Below are 26,836 nucleotides of genomic sequence, written 5' to 3' on the forward strand. Positions count from 1 at the left end.
AAATTACTTGCTGCAGCTGCACACAAACCTTTTGTGCTTCATGCCCCACAATCCCTCTGCACCACAGGGCTGTGTAATCTCTCACCATTTCAAAAATATGGTTTCTTTGATTTTTCCTGTCAAAATTGACAATTTCACATTTTCTCATGTTATATCTGACAGGCAATTTGCACACAGCGAGCTCCAGCAGACAGCAATGTGACAATGACCATGCAATCTGATTTCTGGGATGGTGACTGTGGGCTTGGTGACTGGGAATAACATCCCAAAACTGTGTCGTGATGATTGTTTGTATCCTCCCGAACAGACAGTTTGTGACTTTGTCTCAAATAATACACGGCAGCTCAACAATGCAATACTCAATGTGTCCTACACAGGAGCACAAGCACTGATTTTCATGCTCAGGCTGAGAGTCAAAATGAACCCAGAACCTTGTGACCCAGAGGCTAAAGTGCTATAAAAGTATCACCATCTCGTCCAAACCCCGAATGTGATTGAGCTTCCTCTTGTCATTTAAATTCCAGCAATCGGATCTCAAGCTGATCCCTCCCTTGGTTAAGCTGCTGGGTTGACAATCAAACCCAGTTACCTCCCTACTTTTTATTTGCTGTTGAGATTGGCCAATTGCCAATGCCCTGCTGACTCAAGGTACTGCACTCCTTTCCCACGTGGCTCTAGATAATTCTCATCATTGAATTCCTGGCACAAGGAATAGTCCTGGAAATCATCCAGACTTTCTGTGGGCTTTATCAACCAAACCTCCCCGTGCGTCAACAATTCTTCTAACTCCATAAAGGTTGCTTAAGCGCCAGAACATTGACCTGCATGTGAAATGTTCGAGCTGGTCAATGTTTGGTCAACAAACATAACTCCTGACTGGGTTGGCTTGTTTTAGCATAGGACCATCTTAATTTTTTTGTTCATTTGTGGGACTTGGCCAGCATGGACAGCCCGTCCCTATTGAGAAGGTGGTGGTGAGCTGCCTTCTTGAATCGCTGCAGTCCACTGGCTGTGGGTCTCTGTTGTGACTTTCTAGCGATCGATACAACTGACACTTAAATGCCCTTGGCCAGTTCGGAGGGCAGTTGAGAGTCAACCAAATTTCTGTGGCTCTGGAGTCGCATGCCGGCCAGATCAGGTAAGGATGGTAGATTTCCTTCCCGAAAGGATATTAGTGAACCGGATGAATGGACAAACACTGGAATTGGGAGGATCATTGGTTAACAGCAAATCAGAAGAGAGGGTAAGATTTCATTTAGTGCCTCTCATTCCCATCTATAATGCAGTACCTGAGAGGGTTGTGGAAGCAGGGTCAATAGGAACATTGAAAGAGAATAGGCCAGACACTGAGAATGACAATGAGATGCCGACACTCTAGTACCTGTCTCTGACTGAGGCAGTACTAAAGTCAAGGGCCATTCAATAAAGGGTGACTCAGTGACAAGATACCAACCTCTGTGGAGCTGTCTCAGCAAAACATGTATTCCTCATGGCAATGTCTTGGTCAGTCAGAGTCAGCCTGATTTGAATTTAACCAAATGCTTGGCAAGAAATAATTCTCTGGTGCATGGAATCATCTCGCCCAGTCAGACCGTATTTTCCCATGAATGAGCAACCTCTTCTCGTGTAGCACAACCTGTTGTTCCCTCAGACCGGACAACAGAAGAGATCATAGACGTAATTGCTTGGTATGTATCACATGTAGACAGGATGGTGAAGAAAGCATTTAACATGCTTGCCTTCATTACTGAGACTTTTGGACAAAGAAGTTGGGAACCTCATGTTGAGGTTGAACAGGATGTTGGTGAGGCCTTTTCTGGAGGCCCGTGTTCAGTTCTGGTCGCCCCGTTATAGCAAGGTTAGTATTTAACTGGAGAGGGTTCAGAAGAGATTTACCAGGACTTTGCCTGGAATGGAGGGTATGAGTTATCAGGAGAGGCTGGATAGGCTGAGCTGTTTCTCACTGGAGTGCAGGAGGTTGAGGGATGAACTTGTGGTTGAGCGATAAAATCGTGAATGACAGTGTCCCTTCCCTAAGCCTGGGGGCATATTTTTTAAGGTGAGAGGAGAAAGAATTTTAAAAAAGACCTGAGAGGCAACTTTTTTGCATAGAGAGGGGTTCGTGTGCGGAAAGGACTTCCAGGGGAAGTAGTAGACCGTTGCAATGTTTAAAAAACTTATAGATAAGTCCATGAAAAAGAAATGTTTAGAGAGATATGGGCCAAGCGCAGGCAGGTAGGATGAGTTTAGTTTGGGATTATGTTCATCATGGTCTGGTCGGACCGAAGGGTCTGTTTCCATGTTGTATGACTCTATGACCTGTACCAGATGCAAGTCCTCAGTAGAATGCCTCTTTTATTAGGAATGCTCAAGACTGTACTACCAAGCAATGATTCACTACATGGATGTCAATAACCTTTAAGGTGTGATTTGGAACAGCAAACCTGCAGAGATATAATTCTCTGCTTTGCTACATGTGTGGAAGGTGACTGGGTATCCTTACTTCTCATCGGAACCTGTATCCTGGGAATGAGAATCTTACCATAAAACCACGTCAGGTTAACCTGTCCAGACAAGCTCAGCCAGAGTCAGCTGTGAATGTTTGCAGCACTTCCTCTGAGTGGGATCTTGCTGTGCCTGAACATCACTCCCCCCAGGGACTCCAGGTGAGGGCACCACCATTTTCTGTGCCCTTTATCAGAAACTGTCCTGTACTTCAAACTGAAGCTCCGGGAATGTACACCGACCTGTTTAATTTAATAGCCCAGCACACAGCAAGGTAGGGGTTAAAGAGACACAGGCGATGAAGCAAAATGAGGCGGTTCTTTGGGAACTGTTAAGTGGAGAGTTGGAGTGAAGGACAGCCTACGTTATAACATCAGGAACACCAGTGACTCCACTTAGTGTGTGGGCACTTGGGCACAATGGCTCTCCTCAAGCTCTACCCCACAGACTATACCTTGGCCCTATCGCTGCTGGCCTCTTTCTCTTCCTGGCCGTGTCCTTTATTCGGTGGAGAGTTCCCAGGAATTTCCCTCCTGGACCGACCCCGCTTCCTCTGATCGGAAACCTGCACTAACTGGACCTCAAGAAGCTGGACTGGTCTCTCATGGGGGTAAGTGAGAATCCTTCACTGGGGGACTGTCTGAGGGATGGGGCGGTGTGAAGGAACAGCTCCCAAAGTAAAGCTCACAGAGACCGAGAGAGCCACAGAAGGAGAGAGCTCGAAGCTAATCTGGAATCCGTGATCGGGGAATCTGTTACCTCTGGGCCTACGATCTCTGAACTTTGCTCAGACTTTGATTAAAAAGGAAAAATAAATTGCAGAGTTTTATCACCTCACAACGAAACATGCAGCACAAGAGGAAAAGTAAATATTTGATTTAGTTGACTATTTTTAATTTGGAGGAGCTGGTGTTGGACTGGGGTGGACAAAGTTAAAAATCACACAACACCAGGTTATAGTCCAACAAGTTTATTTGGAAGCACACTAGCTTCCGGAATGCTGCTCCTTCATCAGGTGGTTGTGGAGTAGAAGATTGTAAGACACACAGAATTTATAGCAAAGTTTACAGTGTGATGTGACTGAAATTATATATTGATAAAGACATGGATTGTTTGTTAAGTCTCTCATCAATTAGAATGACCATGTTGGTTCAGTTCTTACACATGTAAATTGCAAAACATTTTTAAAAATTACATTCTCAAGTGAACTTTAACAATTGGTGTCACGTTAGCCCAGATAATGGAAGGTGTGAGCTTCCTTCTGTGAGACTGTCTGTGCCACAATGGTCGGGCTGATTCTAATCTGGAAAACAGATTTACAGAATCTTACATGGATTCAGGCAGTTTTTGAGTAAATTAAAATGGAGTTCTGCAAGTACAGATTCACCCGACAAACTTATATGTGTATGTGTGTATTGGGGGGATGTTATGGGGGTCTGTGAGAGAGTGTGTGTATGTGTGTGAGTGTAAGTGTAAAGGGGTATAAGTCTGTGAGAGGGTGCGTCTGTGAGTGTGGGAATGTACGTGTGAGTGTATGAGATAGGGTCTGCATGAGTGTGTGTCTGTAAGAGAGTATGTATGTGTGTGTGTGTGTAGGAGTGTGTGCGTGTGTGTAGGAGTATATGTGTGAGTGTGTGTGTGTAGAAGTGTCTGTGTGTGTGAAGGAGTATATTTGTGTGTGTGTGTGTGTAGAAGTGTCTGTGTGTGTTTGTGTGTGTGTCAGAGTGTTTGTTTGTGTGTGTGTGAGTGTGTGTTTGTGTGTGTGCGTGTGTGCGTGTGAGTGTATAGTGCAATGGGGTCACCTGTAGTGTGACATGAACCCCAGGTCCCAGTTGAGGCCCTCCCCATGGGTACCAAACTTAGCTATCAGCCTCTGCTTGGCTACTTTTCATTGTTGCCTGTTCTGAAGTCCGCCTTGGAGGATGGTCTTCCGAAGTTCTGACGTCGAATGTCCCGGATCGCTGAAATGTTCTCTGACTGGGAGGGAACACTCCTGTCTGTTGATTGTTGTGCGGTGTCCATTCATCCGTTACTGTGGCTTCTGCTTGGTCTCACCAACGTACCATGCCTCAGGGCATCCTTACCAGCAGCGTATGAGATAGACAACGTTGAGTCGCATAAGTCTAGATTAGAGTGGTGCTGGAAAAGTCAGGCAGCATCCGAGGAGCGGGAAAATCGATATTTCGGGCAAAAGCCCTTCATCAGGAATAGAGACAGGGTGCCTGCAGAGTGGAGAGATAAATAAGAAGGGGGGTGAGGGTGGGGAGAAAGTAGCATAGAGTACAATAGGAGAATGGGGGTGGGGATGGAGGTGATAGGTCAGGGAGGAGGCTGGGGAAAGGTAGCAAAGAGTACAATGGGTGAATGGGAGCTCCCGTAAGGAGTTTGAGCAATTCATCAACTTCACCAACCCGACCTTAAATTCTCCCGGGCCGTCTCTGATATCTCCCTCCCCTTCCTGGACCTCTCCATCTCCATTAATGATGACCGACTTGACACTGACATTTTTTACAAACCCACCGACTCCCACAGTTACCCGGATTACACCTTTTCCCACCCGACCTCTTGCAAAAATGCCATCCTTTATTCCCAATTCTTCTGCCTCCGCCATATCTGCTCCCAGGAGGACCAGTTCCACCACAGAACACACCAGATGGCCTCCTTCTTTAGAGACCGCAATTTCCCTTCCCACGTGATTGAAGATGCCCTCCAATGCATCTCATTCACATTCCGCACCTCTGCCCTCAAACCCCATCCCTGCAACCATAACAAGGACAGAACCCCCCCCCGGTGCTCACCTTCCACCCTACCAACCTTTGCATAAACCACATCATCCGATGATATTTCCGCCACCTCCAAACGGACCCCACCACCAGGGATATAATTCCCTCCCCACCCATTTCCGCTTTCCGCAAAGACCGTTCCTTCTGTGACTACCTGGTCAGGTCCACGCCCCCCAAAAACCCACCCTCCCGTCCTGGCACCTTCCCCTGCCACCGCATGAATTGCAAAACCTGCGCCCACACCTCCTCCCTCACCTTCATCCAAGGCCCCAAAGGAGCCTTCCACATTCATCAAAGTTTCACCTGCACATCCACCAAAAGCATTTATTGTATCCGATGCTCCCAATGCGGTCTCCTCTATATTGAGGAGACTGGACGCCTCTTCGCAGAGCACTTTAGGGAACATCTCTGGGACACCCGCACCAATCAAGCCCACCACCCTGTGGCCCAACATTTCAACTCCCCCTCCCACTCTGGGGCATGGAGGACCTGGGCCTCCTCCACCGCTGCTCCCACACCACCCGACGCCTGGAGGAAGAATGCCTCGTCTTCCGCCTCAGAACACTTCAACCCCAGGGCATCAATGTGGATTTCATCAGTTTCCTCCTTTCCCCTTCCCACACCTCACCCCAGCTCCAACCTTCCAGCTCAGCACCACCCTCATGATCTGTCCTACGTGCCTATCTTCCTTCCCATCTATCCACTCCACCCTCCTTTCTGACCTATCACCTCCATCCCCACCCCCATTCACCTATTGTACTCTATGCTACTTTCTCCCCACCCCCACCCCCCTCTCATTTATCTCTCCACTCTGCAGACACCCTGCCTCTTTTCCTAATGAAGGGCTTTTGCCTGAAATGTCGATTTTCCCGCTCCTCGGATGCTGCCTGACTTGCTGTGCTTTTCCAGCACCACTCTAATCTCGAATCTAGTTTCCAGCATCTGCAGTCCTTGTTTTTACCTGAGTCACATTAGTACCTGCCACGTACATGGTGGGAGGTGTCCCCACCCGTAATGGTGGAATCCATGTCCACACTCTGACACGTCTTGCAGCACCTACCGTGACAGGGTTGTATGGTATTGTCCTGAAAGCTGGGCAATTTGCTACGAACAATGATCTGTTTGAGGTTTGGTGGTTGTTTAAAGGGGAGAAGGGGCTGTACAGCTCGAGTTTCCGTGCTGTACAGCTCGATGACTCTATGACTTCGATAGCGGAACAGGCCCTTGCAAGATTCAAAGGCGAAGCTGAGAAAACAATGGGAAGACTCCAAATGGTGCAGACCAAGACTTTGAAAACAAAAGATAGAAAACCCAAAAGCAAGGGGGAAAAGACAACAGAAGACATTGCTGTGAAGCCAGGACCAACAATACCATGGACAGTGACAAGATGGGATCAGATCACTTTGACAGTATTTCAGAAAAGGCCTCAGGTCAGCCAGGCATTTAAAGTCTGTGGGGATAACGAGAGAGCGGCCTTGCCTCACTGATAAATCAGAAGGTCAATAACGAGGTGAGAGGTGGGAGCCCCTCGGAACAGTTACACATCAGAACGATGCCATTCAGCCCTTGAATGAATAATGTCACCACCCGGTCAAATTCCACTTTCCGTGATCCAGTCCATTTCCTTGCGGGTTACAGTGCGTCCAGTGCGGATGCAGGCTCCTTTCCAGCGATTTCCCACCTCAGCAACCAAACTGGGCAGCAGATTCCAGACTCCCAACACCCTGTGGCTGGGAAAAAATTTTTTCCTTTATTCCTCTTTAATCTTTCCACCAATCACCATAAAGTTGTGTGCCCAATTTTTGGCCTCTCTGTGAGGTAACCCGGGTCCTCCCTATCCACTCCATCCAAGCCCCTTATTATTTTCTATTAAGTCACCCCTCTATTCTAACCCCTCAACCTCCTGCGTTCCGGTGAAAACAAACCCAATCTATCCAACCTTTCTTCATCGCTAATCAGTTAATTCCATCCTCCCAGACTTTACATATTTCTCCTTTTTCTTTTTGACCAAGGTCATGCAAGGTTCACGTAACTTGCCCTTCCTGTTCCAATTTTTGAAAAAAATCCCAAGGCCTCACCGGACTCACAATGTTAACTCTGCTTTCTTCTCACTGATGTGGCCAGACGCACTGAGTTTCTCCAGAAATTCCTGCTTTTGTTTCCGATATCCAGCAGCTCTTTGTTTTATGTCACCGTAAGTTACTTGGCCAACGCATCGACTACAGACGGACAGTTACTTATCAACTCAACGCCTGAACTTATTGGTTATGTTCTTGTTCCAATCCAGCTGTACAATTCTTACCCATCTCTGGAATTTCTGATTCCAGCTCGCAGGAAGTTGATTGAAAATCGAGATAAGATGATGGAAATCTTCGACAGTTTCTTCAAAGCAGCTGAAGAAACCTTGAGTGAGAACAGCATTCAGACCCTAAACGAAGCCTTAATTCTGAGGCATCAGCAGGTACAGTGACACACCTTTTCAGCAGTAAGGGGAATCTCCCCAGATTTCAGACTCCACACCAGGACTTTGTGGGTTTTGATGGAGGAAGATTCTGTGTTAAACATCTGTTAATATGTCGCTCAGTGCTGCCCCTAGTTTCTGGATGGAACTACAAATGTGTAGCTTCAAGCATGCATTGTATCTGATCATTTCTCTGATCGTAGTGCTCATGACATCATGTGGATGTTTGTGTCCAGGGTGTAGCATTGGTTTCAGACATGGGATGTGAGTGACAGGGGCTGGACCAACATTTATTACACAGAGGGCAGTGGAGTCACCCACATTGCTGTGGGTCTGGAGTCACATGTAGGCCAGACCAGGTAAGACTCGCAGATTTCCTTCCCTAAGGGTTATCAGTGAACCAGATGGACTTTTTACAACAAATGACAGTTTGATACATGGTCACCATTAGACCAGCTATAAACTGCAGATTTTTATTCAAGTTTCACCATGTGCCATGGTGGGTTTTGAACACATGTAGGGGTATGGGTACATTAGCCTGTCATCTGGATGATGATTCCAGTGACATTACGATTACACATCCCTGAAGGATGTATGAGTTTTAATCTCGCAATTTACAATGTGAGAGAGATGTCTTCTCAGAATATAATTGGTGAGGAGCTTCTACTTACTTTACATGTTATTTTCCCTGAATAACGTCCCTCAAATTACACCTGGATGTGTTGTCGAGTGCTTTGGAGCCGTCCTCTGCTCATGTTGTCTGGGATGTCAACCTCTTTGAGACAAATGAATTTAAACCTCACATCCATTAAGACCAGCCCTTCATCTCTGCTGTGCTGCCAGAGTGGATTGAAGTCTAATGGTGATCTTAGACAGGAGAGACAGCTTTCCTTCAGAGAATTGTAGGGTGTTACAGGACAGAAGGAGATCATTTGGCCCATCAAATCGATGGCTGCTCCCAAGTAGAGCTATCCCACTCCCCTATTCTTTCCCCACTGCCCTATCACTCATTTCCCTTCAAGTATTTATCCACCTCTTACAAATAAGACCACAGACCGTAAGACATAGGAGCAGAAATGGGCCTTTCAGCCCATCAAATCTGTTCTGTCATCCGGTGAGATCATGATAGCCTCAACTCCACTTGCCTGCCTTTACCCCGCAATCAACTCGGAGAAAGTGAGGCCTGCAGATACCGGAGATCGGAGTCAAAGAGTGTGACACTGGGAAAGCACAGCAGGTCAGGCAGCATCTGAGGAGCAGGGTAATCGACGTTTCGAGCATGAGGGCACACATTCCTGATGAAGAGTTTATGCTCGAACATTAACCCTCCTGCTCCTGGGATGCTGCCTGACTGGCTGTGCTTTTCCAGCACCACGTTTCTTTGACTCTTTACCCCATAACCCTTGATTCTCTCACTGATTCAAAACCTTCCTATCTCAGTCTTGCATATGTTTAACGATCCAGCCTCAACAGCCCCCTGACCCTTCCTATCCACTCATTATCGAGATGTTACTCTGAGTCTGTCTCCACCGCTGTCTTCAGAGTGGAAGCCCCATCACTTAATAGACGGTGCAGGTAAAACAGACATTCCTTCCTGTCAGCTCTGCGGGGTCTCTTGGAAATCACCTGAAATCCCGAGTCCACTGACCTCCCACCCTCCCCCCAATACCAGTTTGACTTTACTCTTCCAAACAAAACCATTCAAGCCTTTGAACGGTTCCATTCAGTTTCCCCTCAGCCTTCTTCATTCTGAGGGGAATAAACAAACCCCACCATGCTCATACCCCCCCAGCTCCCACCGTCTCTCTACAATCCCGGCAATTGGTACAACACTCAGGAATACATTTACTCTTCACGGAATATTCTGCCCCCACCGCACAGCTCCAAGATCCTTCTCAAAGTGGAATGTCACAATGGATACAGTGCACCAGCTGAAGCTATGCCAGATTTTATTTTCCCTGGTATAGAGGTTTAAGGTCACTTCCTCACCCTTGTACTCCCTGACAATAAGGAGCCAAAGACTTTGTCTGATTCTTTTCTAAGGGGTCTCTGGATTGGCTGTGCCAACTTCGGGTATTGTGCAGACCAACAGCTGCCTCCCAAAGTCTGACCCCAGGGTGAGTGGGATTTAATCAACACCAACCTCTCTCCCCGTGCCCCTCCCCCAACCCCCCAAACCCCAGGAAGTGCCTTTGGAGGCCGTGGGACATTTTGACACCATGGTAGGGCATGCAGCTGAGTTGGGCTCCCCTTATTTCAAGGTGAGGAGGGCAGCGTTCCTGTCCACAGGAGCCTTTCTGAAGCCAAGGCCTAGCTGAAGGCCTCATCCCACCACCTCAGGTATCGTACTCCTGGGAGGCCAGGAACTCCAAGTCTGTCCTTACCCTACACCTTGGGACTCATGGGTGACAACTATCAGAAAGGGATATTCTTTATGCTCAGACACATCGTGACCAAGCAAAGGACTTTACTCTGAGCGATAGGGAGAAGGAAGGTGTCCCATCTCTGCTTTCAACTTCCCAATCCATTGTCTGCTAGCACTTCATTTTGTGTTTGAGTTCAAATCATAGATCAGGCCGTTTGGCCCATCGAGTCGACATCAACCCTCCAAAGAGCATCCAACCCAGACCCATCCCCCTATCCCTGCACTTCCCATGGCTAATCCACCTAGCCTGCACATCCATGGACACGACGTGGCAATTTAGCACTGCCAACCCACCCTAACCTGCACAACCTTGGACTGTGGGAGGAAACCAGAACACCCGGAGGAAACCCGTTCAGACACGGGGAAGAATGCACAAACTCCACATGGACAGTTGTCTGAAGGTGGAATCGAACCCGGGTCCCTGGCGCTGTGAGGCAAGCGGTGCTAACCACTGAGCCACCGTGCCCCCTTTCAATAACTCTTCTTTCAATAACTCCCGAAGCCTGTTCTCTGTGAAGAAGCTGACAATATCCTTACAGTGATTTCGATCTTCATGGGATGGGGCCAGCTTTTTTGCTCATTTAATTGGCAGTTAAGAGTCAACCACATAGCTATGTGTTTGGAGTTATATGTAGACCAGACCAGGTAAGGATGGCCAATTTTCTTCCCGGAGGGACATTATTGAACCAGATTGGCTTCAATGACAGGAGGTTTACAATTGCCATTTGATTAGCTTTTAATTCCAGATTTTCATTCAATTCAATTTTTGCAGTTTGCCATGGCAGGACTCCTCCAGCGAATTAGTTCGGAAGAAGGACCAGGCCAGACATGAAACGTTAACACTGTTTCACCCTTCACAGATGCTGCCTGACCTGCTGAGTTTCTCCAGCACTTTCTGGTCTTCTCTCAGATTTACAGCATCCACAGTTATACCCCCAGAATACGAGCCTGGGGTTCTGAATCAGTAATCCCTGTGACATTCCCACAACATCACAACTTCACAATCGGGCTTTGAGAACAATCAGCTTACACTCAGCCCCTTCCATTCTCCCATTCCCACAATCCTAAACCAAATTGCAGTGGGCATCACAGGGGGATAGAATCATCAAATCCGGACAGTGCAGATGGAGGCCATTTGGCCCATTGGGTCTGTGCTATCCCTCCGAACAGCATCCTACCCTTCCCTGTAACCCTGCATTTCCTGTGGCCAATCCACTGAACCTGCACATCTTTGGACTGTGGGAGGGAACCGGAATTACCAGCGAAAACCCACACAGACACAGGCAGAACGTGCAAACTCCATGCAGCCACCCAAGGAACCCAGATCCCTGGTGCTGTGGGGAGGCAGTGGTAACCACTGTACTGCCTAGTTATTGCCCCTCCCAAATTGTCCAGAGGGCAGTAAAGAGTCAACCATCTTTCAGTCGCTAAAAGCAAATTACTGCAGATGCTGGAATCTGAAACCAAAAGAGAAAATGCTGGAAAATCTTATCAGGTCTGGCAGCATCTGTAAGGATAGAAAAGAGCTGATGTTTTGAGTCAAAGCTTTGATAAAGGGTCAGTTAGACTCGAAACATCAGCTTTTTTCTCTCCTTACAGATGCTGCCAGACCTGCTGAGATTTTCCAGCATTTTCTCTTTTTTGTTACCTTTCAGTGGCTCTGCCTTTGTGTATAGGCGAGACTAGGTAAGAATCCAGATATTCCCTTCCACATAGGAACCAGGTGGGCTTTCACAGCAAGGCCAGCTCTTTATTCCAGATTTTATTGAATTAAAATTTAACCATCAGCCACAGGTGGGATTTGAATCCATGCTCACAGAACATTGAACTGAATTACTAGGCCAATGACTTTACCCCTTGCACCACTGTCTGTCTGTGGCAATCCAGAGACTATCTATGGTGAAGGCCTGAGTGTAACACTGGCAGTGCTCACCACTTTGATTGGCTGGCAGGTTCATCATTCCCACCCTGGGCTGAAATGGGCCATAGGCCTGAGGCTTCCCAAGTTAGCTCCTGACTGCAATGGAATAGCTCCTGATGGAAAACCACTCAGGTTTCCCATCGGTTTTTCACTCGGTATCTGTGGTCAATGTCGATTCCCATCTGCTCTGTCTCCTTCTGCACTGACTTTAGAATCAAATGGTTGACTCCATATTGTCTTTCCCTCATTCTTCATAGAAAAGTGTATCACTTCACCATTCTTTCTGGTCACTTTCGTCTGTCCATTTTACCAATCCGCCTTTAACGTCCTAAAGTTTGTTCATACCTTGTTCATTGCTGAATATATTGCTGACTTCTATTAAGTGTACAAAAGTAGTAATGAATATAGCCTGCGTACCCAAGTCTTGCTCCTCAATATATTACCTTTCATGTCATTGCGATGTCCCAAAGCATTCTATGGAGAAGGACTGATTTTTAAAATGTGACACAGGGGAATGAGTTAATGAATTTGTGTACAGCAAGGCCCCACACTTATAACAGTGATAATGACCAGATCACTCTTTTGGTAGAAGTGTAAACATTGGCTAAGATACCAATGAAGAGCTTCTCTGTCCTTGTTAGATTAATAACATGATGTTTTACATGTACCCAGAGTCTTGGAGATGTACAGCATCGAAACAGATCCTTCGCTCCAACTCGTCCATGCTGATCAGATATCCTGAATTAATCAACTCCCATTTTCAGCACTTGGCCCATATCCCCCGAAACCCTTCCTATTCATATGCCCATTCAGATGCCTTTTAAATGCTGTAATTGTACCAGCCTCCACCACTTTGTCTGGCAGCTCATTCCACACACGCACCACTCTCTGTGAAGAAGTTGCCCCTTCGGTCCCTTTTAAATCTTGCCTCTCTCTCCCTAAACCTGTGCCCTCTACTTTTGGACACCCCTTGCTTGGAAAAGGACCTTGGCTTTTCACCATATCCATACCCCTCATGATGTTATAAACCTCGATGAGTTCACCTCTCAACCTCCGACACTCCAGAGAAAACAGCCCCAGCCCATTCAGCCTCTCCCAATAGCTCAAACCCTCCACCCTGGCAACATCCTTGTAAATCTTTTCTGAATCCTTTCAAGTTTCACCACATCCTTCCCTGAGCAGGGAGACCAGAATTACACCTGTGTTTAATCAGTTAAATAGTTCATCTGAAAGGCAGCACCTCTGATAGTGCAACACCCTCTCAGAACTGAGCTGAAATTTCAGCTGAGGTTGTGCACTCAGATTTGTGAAGTGTGGCCTGAATTCATGAAATCCTGACTCTGAGCAAGACAGCCACTGCCCCCAATGACACACACCCGTCCAGCAATATACACACTCAAATATTTCCCCCAAGAACGTGGTACCTTCTCCTTTATTCTGCCGTAGTTGTGGGTATGTTCGCCCCGAGCTGGGAAGTTGATTTGCTGACGTGCCGTTCCCTGTCTCGGTGACACCTTCAGTGCCTTGGAGCCTCCTGGGAAGTGCTGTTGTACTGTGTCATCTGGGATTTATTTGGTTCTGTTCCTGCTGCGTCCAGTTGCACTAAAATATTTCTGTTAAGAATGTGGCAGCTTCTCCTTTATTCTATTTTGTCTTGAAGGAATCAAAAGGCCAAGCCTTGGAAGTTCAGAAAAAGGACATGCTGATTACAATCATTGACCTGTTTGGTGCCGGCACAGAAACCACTTCCACCACCGTGTGCTGGGGACTCCTTCTCATGATGAAATATCCGGATATCCAGAGTAAGGGAATCACTAACTTTGTGTTTGTTAGTTGTTGTTGGTGTCCAAACTGTTACTTGAGCATATGGATAGGACTATCGAGGTCAGTAGTGAACTAGGCCCATGGTCAGTGTGAAATTGGTCATTTTAATCAGTAACACCTCAACTGGTTGGTCTCAGGAAGAGCTGATGGTGAGTGAGTCAGCAAGTGGAGTCTTTCTGAAATTGAGTTGAACCCAAGGTAACTCCCCCAGGCATGACGTGCACTGCAGATTCAGAGCTTATACCCAGTGTGACACTCATAACAACGTGATATCAATGTCAAAACCGCCATAAAGCTCATGCTATGGATGTCTCGTCTAAGCCTCCTCCCAAATTCTGGAATCTTCTGTCTGAAAGCCTAATATACTACTCTGTTTATTCTGTTCACTCATAACCTCTACAAAGGTAAATAAAACTCTCCAGGAGGTCTCTCTCTTTCTCTAATACTGTACTTTAAGAAAACTCACCACAGTGACAGAAATACTTATAAGTTAATCATTAAACCCCTTCAGACACAAGGAAAATCCAAATGCCACTGGTTCAAAATTCAAAAATCCAAATACACTGTATCACACACCTTACTTCACGCACAGATGATTGGAGTTAAGAGTCATGGAGCTCTACAGCACAATAAAAGGTCCTTTGGGTCCGTGCTGGTTAGAATCAGCAACCAAATTATTCTAATCTCAATTACCAGAGCCATGTTTACCTGATGTTATGAGGTGCTGCTTTAAGAAGGATTTGTCCTTTTGAAAGCAAGTGTTGCAAACTAAAAGCCCAGCGGTCTGCTCTGAGCCCGGCGAGCTTTGTTTTTTTTAATATTGGAACAATAGAAGCAGCCTGAAGGGGTGGTGTCAAGCTCCCACAGAACCAGGATTTTAGTTTAACTTTCAGTCGTGTTGGGGTTTGGAAGCTGCTACACATCTCTCCCTGTTAAAGCAAAACGCTAGAGTTCTCTCTCAGAGTTATCCCTGGATGGACTGGACTAGAGAGTTGCGCGTGAGACAATCTGTTTCACTGAATTTGCCTTTGCCAAGTGTGTGTTTATGGGGTGTTATTATCTTGGAATAGCTAATCAGTAGTAGTTAGCATATATAATATCTCATTAAGCAATTCAATAGAGTCACAGTTAAATTAATTTTTAGAATTTCTTATTTGTCTGTATTTGAACAGGGTTTTAAGAATAAAGATTAGATTCCCCACAGTGTGGAAACAGGCCCTTTTGTCCAATCAGTACACCAACCCTCCAAAGAGTAACCCACCCAGACCCATTTCCCTCTGACTAATGCACCTAACACTATGGACAATTTAGCATGGCCAATTCACCTGACTTGTACATCTTTGGACTATGGGAGGAAACCCACGCAGACAGAGGGAGAATGCACAAACGCCACACAGACAGTCACCCAAGGCGGTAATTGAACCTGGGATCCTGGTGCGATGAGGCAGCATGCTAACCACTGAGCCACCATGCTACCCTAAACTGTGTTTGCTTACAAGCCTGGTAGTTTGACCTATCAAATTGTATCCAGAATGCACTTGCCTTTAAAAATAAGGAAATGTTGGGGTTTTAGGCTATCTTCTTAATATATTTTGAGCGGGTTTGGTGTGGTCCATAACACTGGGGATCGCATGTGCACTTCTTAAATATTCTGAGGGTTTCTACAGTAATATCAGGAACCCGACAAGAACTGGCTGAGCTTCTTTCAGCCAGATTCACATGGACTGATGGCGAGAAGGGTTTGCGGAGATGAGAATGGCCAATGATACCAATAAACATGTTTCAGAAGCAAGGGCAAGGCAACCTTTCAGAAAATGTCAAAATGATTTCCTTCATCTCGATCTCAATGTAACTGGTTGTAGACAAGCATGCTGCACGAGAGAACAAAGCAATGGCAGGCCTCCTGGACATCACCAAGGTCTCTCATTGTAATTCAGAGCAGAACGATCTATCTCACATTCAACCTGGCAAGGTATTTCCTGCAATACAATGCATACTGTCGGTACTGTACCTTAAGCCATTGGTTGATTTAGGTCACTTTACACAGGCAGTCCCTTGGAATGGCTTGTTGTCAATCCAGTTCAATAACTCAGCAGTAAGTCTCATGTGTGACCTGATGACTTGGCCACACATGGGTCAGGGGTCAGAGAGTTTAGTTCTTTGTACGATCTCTTTGATACTTGAACTTCACCTCCATGTGTTCCCGATGAACTCTCTCGAATTATTCTGGGAACAACAAACGCTGGGGATCACAGCGGGTCAGACAGCATCCATGGAGAGAGAGGAAGCTAATGTTTCAAGTCGAGAGCTGCTCAGTCCAGTTCTGACAAAGAGTCATGTGGACTTGAAAAGTCAGCTTCCTCTTTCTCCACGGCTGCTGTCTGACCCGCTGTGATCCTCAGCGTTTGTTGTTTCAGTCCAGACTCCAGCCTCTGCAGGAATTTGCTCCTCTCTTGAATCGTTTGTTTGCTTCCTGAACACACTGTCTCCTATTTACTTGGTCACAGTCCAGGGGCCTGAAACCTTTGACCCCTTCTGGGCTGCTTTTGAGGAAACCCCAAAGCGTTTCCACCCGGGGTCCTCCTGTCTTGGGTGAGTTCTGAGCCGAGCAGGTATTTTCATAGAAATTTAGGCTCAGTAAATATCCACTTGCAATGGAATTCTTCTCAATGGTAATAAATATCTGTCACTCCAAAATTGGCATGGAATTATTTTAGAAGTGTTGTCCAATTGTCTTCACAAGAAAATGGATGAGTTCAACTCTGACAGCACTCATGAAGCTTCACACCACCCAGGGACAAAGCAGCCCGCTTGATTGGCATCACATCCACAAGCATCAACTCCATCCACCACCGGCACTTAGTAGCAGTAGTGTGTACCATCGATAAGATGCACTGCAGCAATTCACCAAAAATCTGTAAACAGCCTTCCAAGTCCATCTAAAAGGACAGGGGCAGCGGATACATGGCAACGCCATCACTTGCAAGTTCCCCTCCAAGCCACTCGCCATCCTGACTGGGAAATATATCCCCGTTCCTTCAGCGTCACTGGGTCAAAATCCTGGAACTCCATCTTTAGCAGCATTGCTGTCTCACTCCAACATGTTGCCAAGCCAGCAACATGTCCATCGCATGAGTGAAAAATAAAATGATAAAATTGATCTTGAAGGTTAGCACACAGTGACCCAAATACAACCAATCGCTTGTTGTATGTATTTGGCTTTTGTGTTTCTTGAAGTTGATGAATATCCAATGGGGAACATAAGACACATTGATCGCGCCTAATTTCTGTCACTGATGAATTTCTATCCCGTTGTTTGACGGCAGTTTCCCCAATCCAAGCTTTCTCTATTTCAGGGAAAGTTCAGGAAGAAATCGATCAGGTGATAGGAGCCAGATGAGCCCCTGTAACCGAAGACTGAAAGTGAATGCCTTACACTGAGGCTGTGATTCACGAAATCCAAAGATTTGCCAACATCGTCCCCATGAACCTTCCTCACTCAACAACCGAGGACACACATGTGAAAGGACATTTCATTCCAAAGGTAGTTCTGAATGATATAAACCAGGCTCGGGTTTCACAATCTGTGTCTGCGAGAAATTGGAAATACCTTCAAACTAAAATAAAACATGACAGAGAAAGAAAACAAAAAAAAATTAAATGGGACTGATTTGGAAATTCGTGAATCGGGGGTGGCAATTTTCATAGTGGAGGAATCCCAATGACATTTAAAATAAGTATGGGCCCTGCCTTGACCACTGGAAACTAACAGGATCAGGTACAACACTGGGTTCACACACCCCACTGCATTCACTCTCCATTGAAGTCAGGCTCAGAAACGCATTCCGAATTATTGTTCTTGTTTGCAGGGAACGTACGTGATTCCTGTCCTGACCTCGGTGCTGCGTGACAAAACTCAATGGAAAACTCCAAAGGAGTTTAACCCGGCTCACTTCCTGGATGCTGATGGGAATTTTGTGAAGAGAGATGCCTTCATGCCTTTCCCTGCAGGTAACTGAACAGGCAGGAACTCCACAATGTCACAATTAGACATGCTTTAGCATTTAGCGCGGGTGTAAACTGTACAGGGTGAACGTGGTCTTGTATCTTGCTGCTACTGTTGCTGGTCCCATCTGGGACATTCCAGTTCCTGCTGGGACCATGAGAGATATCTTGGGTTGATTCACTACCACCAATCCTTCTGATTGGTATCCATCTGCGTTACTGACATCCAATGGGGAAGGAGACTGACACAACGTATTGAGCAGAAGGTAGCCTTAGTTTCGATGTACAGTAACTAGGTTTATTACATCTTACTGAATGACTAGTTGCATCATATCTGAGATACTACGATTTCCTCTTGTGAGATATCGGGTCCAATCTAAGAGTACAGCAACTGCAGGGGGGTCAACGTGACTGAATGTACAAACGCTGACACTTTAGAACTAGATGGGAGGAGCGCATCCCATGATGTCAATTAACCCTTTCAGGTCTGAACTGCTTTATACACCAGGCCACAAGATGCAGTAGATGCAAAGAGGCTGTTTGACGGCATAGGAGAGTCCTGGACCAGAGGGCAGAATCTGGAATAACGGGGAGCCCATTTCGCAAAGAGATGATGAGGAATTTTGTTGCTGTTAAGTGGGTGGCGAGTCTATGGAGTTTTTCATTGCAGAGGGTGGCAGAGGTTGGGTCATTAAGTCTATTCAAGGCTGGGGTAGATTTTTATTCAGTGAGGGAATCAAAGCTGGTGGTGAAAAGGCAGCAGAGTGGATTATCAGACCAGCCGTCAGAGCAGACTCAATGGGCTGAATGGCCTATGTTTTTACTCTCATGATGTCATGGTCCAGCCATTGGAGAAAACATAAAAAGAAGGTTCTGCAGAGTGTTGCCTTAGAAGCACTTCAGTCAAATAACAGTACAATAATTAATCACATATTCATCCAAAAACTGGTCTGGGGCCAACACCACAACAGTTAGCACGTGGCTTCTTCCTGGATCATTTATGGCTGGTTGAAGACTGTTTTTCTGGAGGCAGGTGCCCTTTCAATTCACAAACGTTGATGGGTTTTAGAGAAAGACAGAGCGGACAAGGACTGCTGCCTTTGTGGCTCTCTCCCCCTCTCTCTCTCTCTCTCTGACCATCTGTGTTGATTTTACTGATCACTATATATTGTACATATATTTGACCCATATGCGGAAACTGGGTTATGAGGCCTCTCTCTGAAAGTGCGGTGAGCCCAATGACTCCAATCGAGCAGGTTGTGTCCTGTGTAATTTTCTTGCTGTCGTAGCCAATGCCCTTTGTTCTTGGCCAGCCTTTGAGGTTATGAATTCCTGCTTCAGATCGCACATCTTCAAAACGATACCAATGAGGCATCACCGACAAACGAACCTTCTCAGGGGTTATCATCCCTGTGACTAGGTCAGGCAGCTTCTAAGGTATATCTGTGTGACAGAGGAGACCATGGCCCGTGCTCCATGTCTTTGACCACCATAGAATCATTAAGGCTGGCATTGGTTGCCAGGGGGCACTACTGTATGGATAAGGTGCAGGTTGGTAGCTGATGATGGTGGTGCCCACCACCCCCTCCATTGCAGAGCTGGCTGTACTCCTGAATAATGGAAACACTCACATGAAGCATTTGAAGGAAGGGAGGAGCCCGTAGAGCTTTGGAGGCTGGAAGTGGGACAGACAGAGAGCCCCCGGGGGTGCAGTGACAGAGGGCATTGTGGTCTGAACAAACTCACTCTTGACGTCGCGGGAACCAAGAGCCCCCCCACACACAGGGCATGAGAAGGGGGCAATGGTGGTGTGGTGGGTGTCACCGTACTGATGACCTTGGAGCAGGAGGTGGCTCTCGAAACCACCAAGGCACCAAATTGCCAGGAAGTTGCCAAGGGCAAGCTGGGCATCTGTCCGATGGAGAGGGTGAAAGATCTCACTGCCCTCTGTCTCATGGGGATGGAGTTCCCTCCTCTCTGATGCAGTCCTGTCATGTGCTTCCACAGCTACCAGGAACAAACTGGGCACTGCACCGGGACATAGGAGGCCATTCAAGTGGGGAGAGCAAAGGAGAAAAACGTAGAGATATAGATGGCATCCTTGGTGAGCAGGATCGAGAGTCATGCATTGTTTGTTACCTGCCCAGTGCCATGGTAAAGGACATCTCAAATCAGTTTGAGAGGATATTGGAGTGGGAGAGGAGGATCCAATAGCTGTGGTCCATGTTGGCACCAGTAACATAGGCAAGAAGTCCTGTTTGGATATATCAGGAATTTGGAACACAGTTAAAGAAAAGAGACCTCGAGGGTTATAATATTTGGATTATGACCCAAGCCCAAATTGAGATGGATGTTAAAAACATTCGGGAAGAAAACGCAAGGTTAAAGGAGTGGTATGGGGTAAAAGGGGTTCCATCTTGTGGGGCACTGGCATCAGTATTGGAACAGGAAGGAACTGCACTGTTGGGACAGACTCCACCTGAACTGGGATAAGACCAGGATCCCAGTGGAAAGGCTAAAGAGAGTGGTCACAAGAATGTTCAACTAGCTAAAGGTGGAGAAGGGCTCATCAGAGGTTATTAAAGTTTCCTGAACAAGTAGTAGGACAGAGGGTATGGAAAGGGGTTGGGAATCGAACTTCAGGCACAGCAGGTAAGTGGACAACTGTCAGAAGGGGGATGGCCCGCCCAGGACTGAAGGTGTTGCAGTTAAATGTGTGCAGTGTACAAAACAAGGTAAATGAGCTAATAGCAAAGATTGAACTTGGGTTTTTTTTTTAGATTACTTACAGTGTGGAAACAGGCCCTTCAGCCCAACAAGCCCACACCAACCCTCCGTAGAGTAACCCACCCAGACCCATTCCCCTACATTTACCTCTTCAGCTAACACCACAGGCTATTTAGCGTGGCCAATTCACCTAACCTGCACATCTTTGGATCGTGGGAGGAAACCCACACAGACACGGGGAGAATGTGCAAACTCCGCACAGATAGCTGCCTGAGGTGGGAATTGAACCCAGGTCTCTGGCGCTATGAGGCAGCAGTGCTAAACACTGTGCCACCGTATGATGTTGCCATTGCCACAAAGATGTAACTGTAAGGGGATCAGGTCTGGGAGCTACATCTCCAAGGAGACACGTTCTATTGAATGGACAGACAGATTGGCAGAGGGGGTTGGGTTGCCTTCTCAATAAGAAATTAAATTACAACGATAGCAAGTAGTGATACAGAGTCAGAAGCACAGAATCTGTGTGGGTAGAATCAAGGAACAGCAAAGGCTAAAAGACCCTGATGGGTGTTATGTACAAGCCTCTGAGCAAGAGTCAGGATGTGAGGAAGAAAATAAATCAGGAGACTGAAACGGCAAGTCAGAAAGATACAATTGCAATGATCATCAGGGTCTTAACGATGCTGGGAAAATCAATTCACTTGAAGCCTTGGCTGAAGTTGGATGCATAAAGCAGTTGCTCCCCAGAAAGGAGGTACTAGTTTTAAGAAAAAGGTTACCTCAGTTTAAGGAGTTTAGTTTAAAAGTTCCAGACAGGGCAGGGAATTGTCTCAGATGGGAGTACTGTCGAGGCATGTTAGTGGAATAAATGGGATTGATTTTTAAAAACCTTTACATTTTTGCTGTTTGTAAATTACTTGGTTAATTCTCTATTATCTTAATTGTCTGAAGGAGAGACATTAGGAAGCACATCCACACACAAAGGGTGGGAGATGGTTGGAACTCTCTTCCACAAACTGCAGTTGATGCTGGATCAGTTTTTAGTTTTAAATCTGAGATATTTACATTTTTGTTAAGCAAAGATTTGAAGGGGTATGGGCCTAAGGGATATGGAGCGAGACAATAGATCAGTCATTAAATGGTGGAACAGACTGGTTGGGCTGAATGGCACACTGCTGTTCCTATGATTTCAGCCTGGGATTTCACTTAGAGTCTTGGAGTCATACAGCATGGAAAAAGACCCTCAGTGTCCAAGTTAGTGAGACATGATTTCCCATGCACAAAGCCATGTTGACTATCCCTAATCAATCCTTGCCTTTCCAAATGCATATAAATCCTATTCCTCAAAACCCCCTCCAACAACTTACCCACCACTGTCATCAGGCTCACCCTGTCTGTAATTCACTTTTTCTTACAGCCTTTCTGATACAATGACACCACATTAGCCAACTTCCAGTTTTACGGCATCCCACCCATGGTTATCAATGATACAAATATCTCAGCAAGTGGCTCTTCCCAAGCTTTCCTCAAAGTTCTGGGAAACTTCTGCTCAGTTCCCAGGGATTTATCTCCCTTTATGTGTTTTAAGACCTCCAGCACCTCCTCTTCTGTAATATGAACTTTTTTCAAGCCTTCATTACTTATTCCCCTGAGTTCCCCCACTTCTATGTCATTTTCCACAGTAAATACTGACACAAAGTCTCCATTTAATACCTCACCCATCTCCTATGGTTCTACACATAGGCGGCCTTGCTGACCTTTAAGGGGGCCCTATTCTCTCCCCAGTTACTCCTTTGCACTTAATGTACTTATCAAGCCTTTATGGATTCTCTTTAACTCAATTTGCCAAAGCTATCTCATGTCGCCTTTTAGCTCTCCTGATTTCCCTCTTAAGTATACTCCTACTGCCTTTATATTCTGCTGGGGATTCACTCGATCCCAACTGGCTATACCTGATAAAATGCCTCTTTCTTTGTCTTGAGCAAAGCCTCAATTTCTCTGGTCATCCAGCATTCTGTACACCTACCAGCCTTGCTCTTCACACTAACAGGAACATACTGTCTCTGAACTCTCGTTCCTAAAGGCCTCCCACTATCCAACAAACCCTTTACCTGTGAATAACCTCCTTCAATCAATGTTTGAAAGTTCCTGTCTAATACCGTCAAACTCGGCCTTACTCCAGTTTAGAACTCTCACTTTTTGATCAGTTCTATCCTTTTCCATAACTGTTTTAACACAAATAGAAATTCTGATCACACAACCCAAAGTGCTCCCCCACCTCAGTCACTTTCCCTGTCTTCTTTCCTAACGGAATAATACCATGAGCTGGGATCATAATAGTTTGTGTGGGAGAGCAGAGTGGAGGGAAAGGATCAGCAAGGATCTTACTGAAAGGGGCAGGGGGGTCGAGTGACCGAATGGATTCCACCTGTTTATGAACGAACCGTGTGTGTGTGTGTGAGTGTCTGTGTGTTTCTGTGTGTGCCTGTGTGTGTGTGTGTCTGTGTCTGTGTGTGTGGGTGAGGTACTGACCGTCCCCTGTTCTTTTTCAGGTCGGAGGGTGTGCGCTGGTGAGGCACTGGCTAAAGTGGAGCTTTTCCTGTTCTTCACCACCCTGCTGCAGAAGTTCCACTTCCAGGCCCCACCAGGTGTGACAGACCTGGACACCAGCCCGAGAATCGGCTTAGTGTCCAACCCGAAACCCCACTGGGTTTGTGCTGTGTCTCGCTGATGGGACCCAGCGACAGGCCCAGTCGGTCTTTCACTGCTGGCTTTATAAAGGTGGGACTTGATTATCCTATCTCTATGCTAGCTGCGACACAATCGTTTACTTTTTGCACAAATCGTAATTCACAAATAGTGAATCAGCTTGTCTCCGAAATACTCTCCCATGAATGATAACAATTCCAAGGAACATTTTCTCCACTTGTATAAAGAAGCTGGAATCCCATCGAGAGGTGTGAGTCCACTGACCACTCAACCAATCCAACTCGTTCAGTTTGAGAAAACTTTACACGCGGAGCATTGACTTAATCGGGTTAGCGAAATGCTTTCAAATGGATACATTGCAACTACCGAATGGTTAAGCCTTGTTCTTTAACAATAACCAGCACATTTCACTGATTCTGAATTAGGGAGACCACCTTACGTTAGTCAGTCTCCTACCCAATCACATACAAATCCTCAGGGAGCTGCAAACTCTGTCAGATTAATCTAAATATCTAATAAAGTTAATCATGGATGTGATGATTAAATATCTAATAAATGTGCTCTATATCCAATTAATGCAATGTCATTATTGGAAAATGGAACTCAAAGTTGGTGGCGTGACAATACAGTCAGATAGCTCCTGGATATATATTCATTACCGTTTGGTGCTGCCTCATTGCTAACTACGTTATTGATCAAATAGTGAATCAGCAGAGATCCAAGTCCACATCTGTGCAGTGATATGTGCAGATTTAACACAGAATGTTGCCGTATTGTGATCACAGGGTGAAAGTGAGGATTGCAGATGCTGGAGATCAGAGTCAAAGAGTGTGGTGCTGGAAAAACACAGCAGGTCAGGCAGCATCTGAGGAGCAGGAGAATCGATGTTCGGAGCATCAGTCCTTCATCAGGAATGAGGTTTATGGCCCAAGGCAGCTCAAGGGGCTGAGAGATAAATGGGAGGGGAGTGGGGTCGGGGAGCAGGGTACCTGAGAATGCGATAGTTCGATGAAGTTGGGGGTGAAGGTGATAGGACAGTAGGGAGGATGGAGTGGATTGGTGGGAAGGGAGATGGACAGGGTCGACAGGTGAAGAAGGCGGTGTCCAGTTGGAGGGTTGGATCTGGGACAAGGTGGGGGGAGGGGAAATGGAAGGTTGGATCTGGGATAAGGTGGGGGGAGGGGAAATGGAAGGTTGGATCTGGGATAAGGTGGGGGGAGGGGAAATGGAAGGTTGGATCTTGGATAAGGTGGGGGGAGGGGAATTGGAAGGTTGGATCTGGGATAAGGTGGGGGGAGGGGAAATGGAAGGTTGGATCTGGGATAAGGTGGGGGGAGGGGAAATGGAAGGTTGGATCTGGGATATGCTGAGTGAAATACCAGAAAAGCCAGATTCCAGATGGAGACCTACCTTGAAAAATCACAAGTTTGATTTGTTTTGTTTCCAGTCAGGGACTCCCACTGACAGGTCAGGGACCTGCGGATCAGGGCCCAAATAGAGTCGGGGACCCTTAAAAAAAGGTGTCAGGGACTTCAAGGGAGTCGGAGAGTCCCACTAACAGGTCAGGGACCTGCGTAAGGAAATACTTCAAATGAGTCGGGGACTCAACTTCAGTCAAATTGGCGTTGTCTAAATTAATTCCCAAAATATTCTGTGAAAGACAAAACAAAGAAACATCATGATATATTCTAAGGAGACTGTCAGGGTTAGAGAATGTCGAGAGTGTTTTGCAAAAACCATTAGTCTAGATGTTCATTGTCAGATTGTTGTTTCGTGAAAGCTTGAGGTCGAGATTATCTTCTCTGTTGTATCGACTCGGCTTTGCTTGTCTTGCTTTGCTGCTTTGTCTTGTTTGTCTGCTATAGTTTTGTTCTGTGTATTTTGGTGTTTGTCCTTTGTTTATGGAATAGAGAGGGTGGTTCCTGCCTTTATCGTGTTAAAAAAAAGAAAGCTGGCCAGTGATACAACTCTCACACACTTGGTTAAGCATCTGTGTGCCACAGCCAGGATTTATGAGACTAAACGCCTTAACTTTAACTGTTTTGGAATGTGAGTGCCTCATTACCCTTAAAATGTTCATATGTGAATGTGTGAGAGAGACAAAGAGAGAGAGAGAGAGAGAGAGAATCAGTGCTGATTTCCTGCAGCTTGCAGCAAATTTAACCCTTTGTGATTCAGTTTGAATGCACATTTGTTTGTTGGTGATTGAATGTTTGTGTTTTGTTCCTAGAGCTTCAGATCTAGGACTGTTTTGAATTTGATTTGTCCTTTGGGAATTTAAGATGATTTCTTTTAAGGTTAAGGATCCATCCGTGATTATGAAATGAAATATTAACCCCTGTTCTTGACTGCGCTACTGTCAATTTCTAACTAATCTCTTTTATGCTAACATGAAAGCCAATCTTAGTTAATTTCAAATCAGTTTAATATGGAGAAAGACGACATTACAATCTTTTTAAAAAATCTTCTCCTTTGATTCTGCACCATTTGACATCAGTATAAACCTTCTCTCAAATTCCCCATACTTTCATACTACTGCCAAAGTTCATTTTCACCCGTCTCACTCCTACCTGTTGGACGAATGAAAGAATTGACTAAAGGAAGTAAAGCAGTAACACTAAACCTGGGCCTCAGCTGCAGAATCATTCTGTTCCGGGATGAGCGCAGGTTTCTGCTCAATTGGAAAATGGAACTCAAAGTGCAGAGTGGGTGGTGTGACAGTACAGTCAGATAGCTCCTGGATATATATTCATTACCGTTTGGTGCTGCCTCATTGCCAACTACGTTACTGATCAAATAGTGAATCAGCAGAGATCCAAGTCCAGATCTGCACAGAGATATGTGCAGATTCAACACAGAACGTTGTCATAGAATTGATTAAAGGAAGTGAAGCAGGAGCACTAAATCTGGGCCTGAGGTGCAGAATCATTCTGTACCAGGATGACAGCACATTTCTGCACAGTTTTAGTTATAATCTAAGCCTGGCATTGAGGAAAATCACCTGAGACTTTAATATTTGCTCAGTGAGTGGAGGAATTGCATGAACCTTATTTAATTTACTTTAATTTGGAAAACTGGAAGTATAAAGATAGATCCAAAATATCTCAAACTAACAGCATTGGTTTCAGAAAATGATGCCAGCAGATTTAATTTTTATTTCAGACTTGTTTGTTTCCATTTAATTTTAAGACTGCCGTGTCTCATTGGTCATTATGGTGTGCCAGTCGTAGCTTTATTCCAGAGCAATTTCCTCTCCCTCACTGGCAACTGTAATTTCAGTTCAACGTTAGGTTGTGATAAATCATGTTACAAAATTAACATCCTATTGTTAATATCTGTGTCTTTGGATTCGGCCATTATTTGTGCATTAGATGTTTTTTGTTACCATGTGAGTAGACAAGACCCTTTACAGCAGCTGTAGACATTTCACGGCCTATAGCATTGTCAATGAGCAATGACTGGTCAGGACTGCTTAC

The 26,836-nt window shown here is 45.8% G+C and overlaps 1 protein-coding gene and 1 pseudogene across 2 annotated transcripts in view; one reads left to right on the forward strand and one right to left on the reverse strand.

Moving 5' to 3' along the window:
- Positions 1–26,836, reverse strand: part of LOC148140908 (class I histocompatibility antigen, F10 alpha chain-like) — a 205,817-nt pseudogene that overhangs the window by 91,658 nt on the left and 87,323 nt on the right. The gene's annotated exons all lie outside the window — the stretch shown is intronic.
- LOC148140913 (cytochrome P450 2K6-like) lies at positions 992–24,373 on the forward strand. Its single transcript, XM_087979689.1, is given in 6 exon segments — positions 992–1,138; positions 7,616–7,749; positions 13,756–13,897; positions 17,276–17,463; positions 17,789–17,930; positions 23,204–24,373. Coding segments are annotated over 6 exon segments (801 nt in total). The 5' UTR covers positions 992–1,122; the 3' UTR covers positions 23,383–24,373.

Source organism: Chiloscyllium plagiosum, unplaced genomic scaffold (assembly GCF_037043375.1).
Source record: "Chiloscyllium plagiosum isolate Xiang-an unplaced genomic scaffold, Cpla_swu_hap1 HiC_scaffold_35, whole genome shotgun sequence".
In the NCBI taxonomy this organism is placed as follows: domain Eukaryota; kingdom Metazoa; phylum Chordata; class Chondrichthyes; order Orectolobiformes; family Hemiscylliidae; genus Chiloscyllium; species Chiloscyllium plagiosum.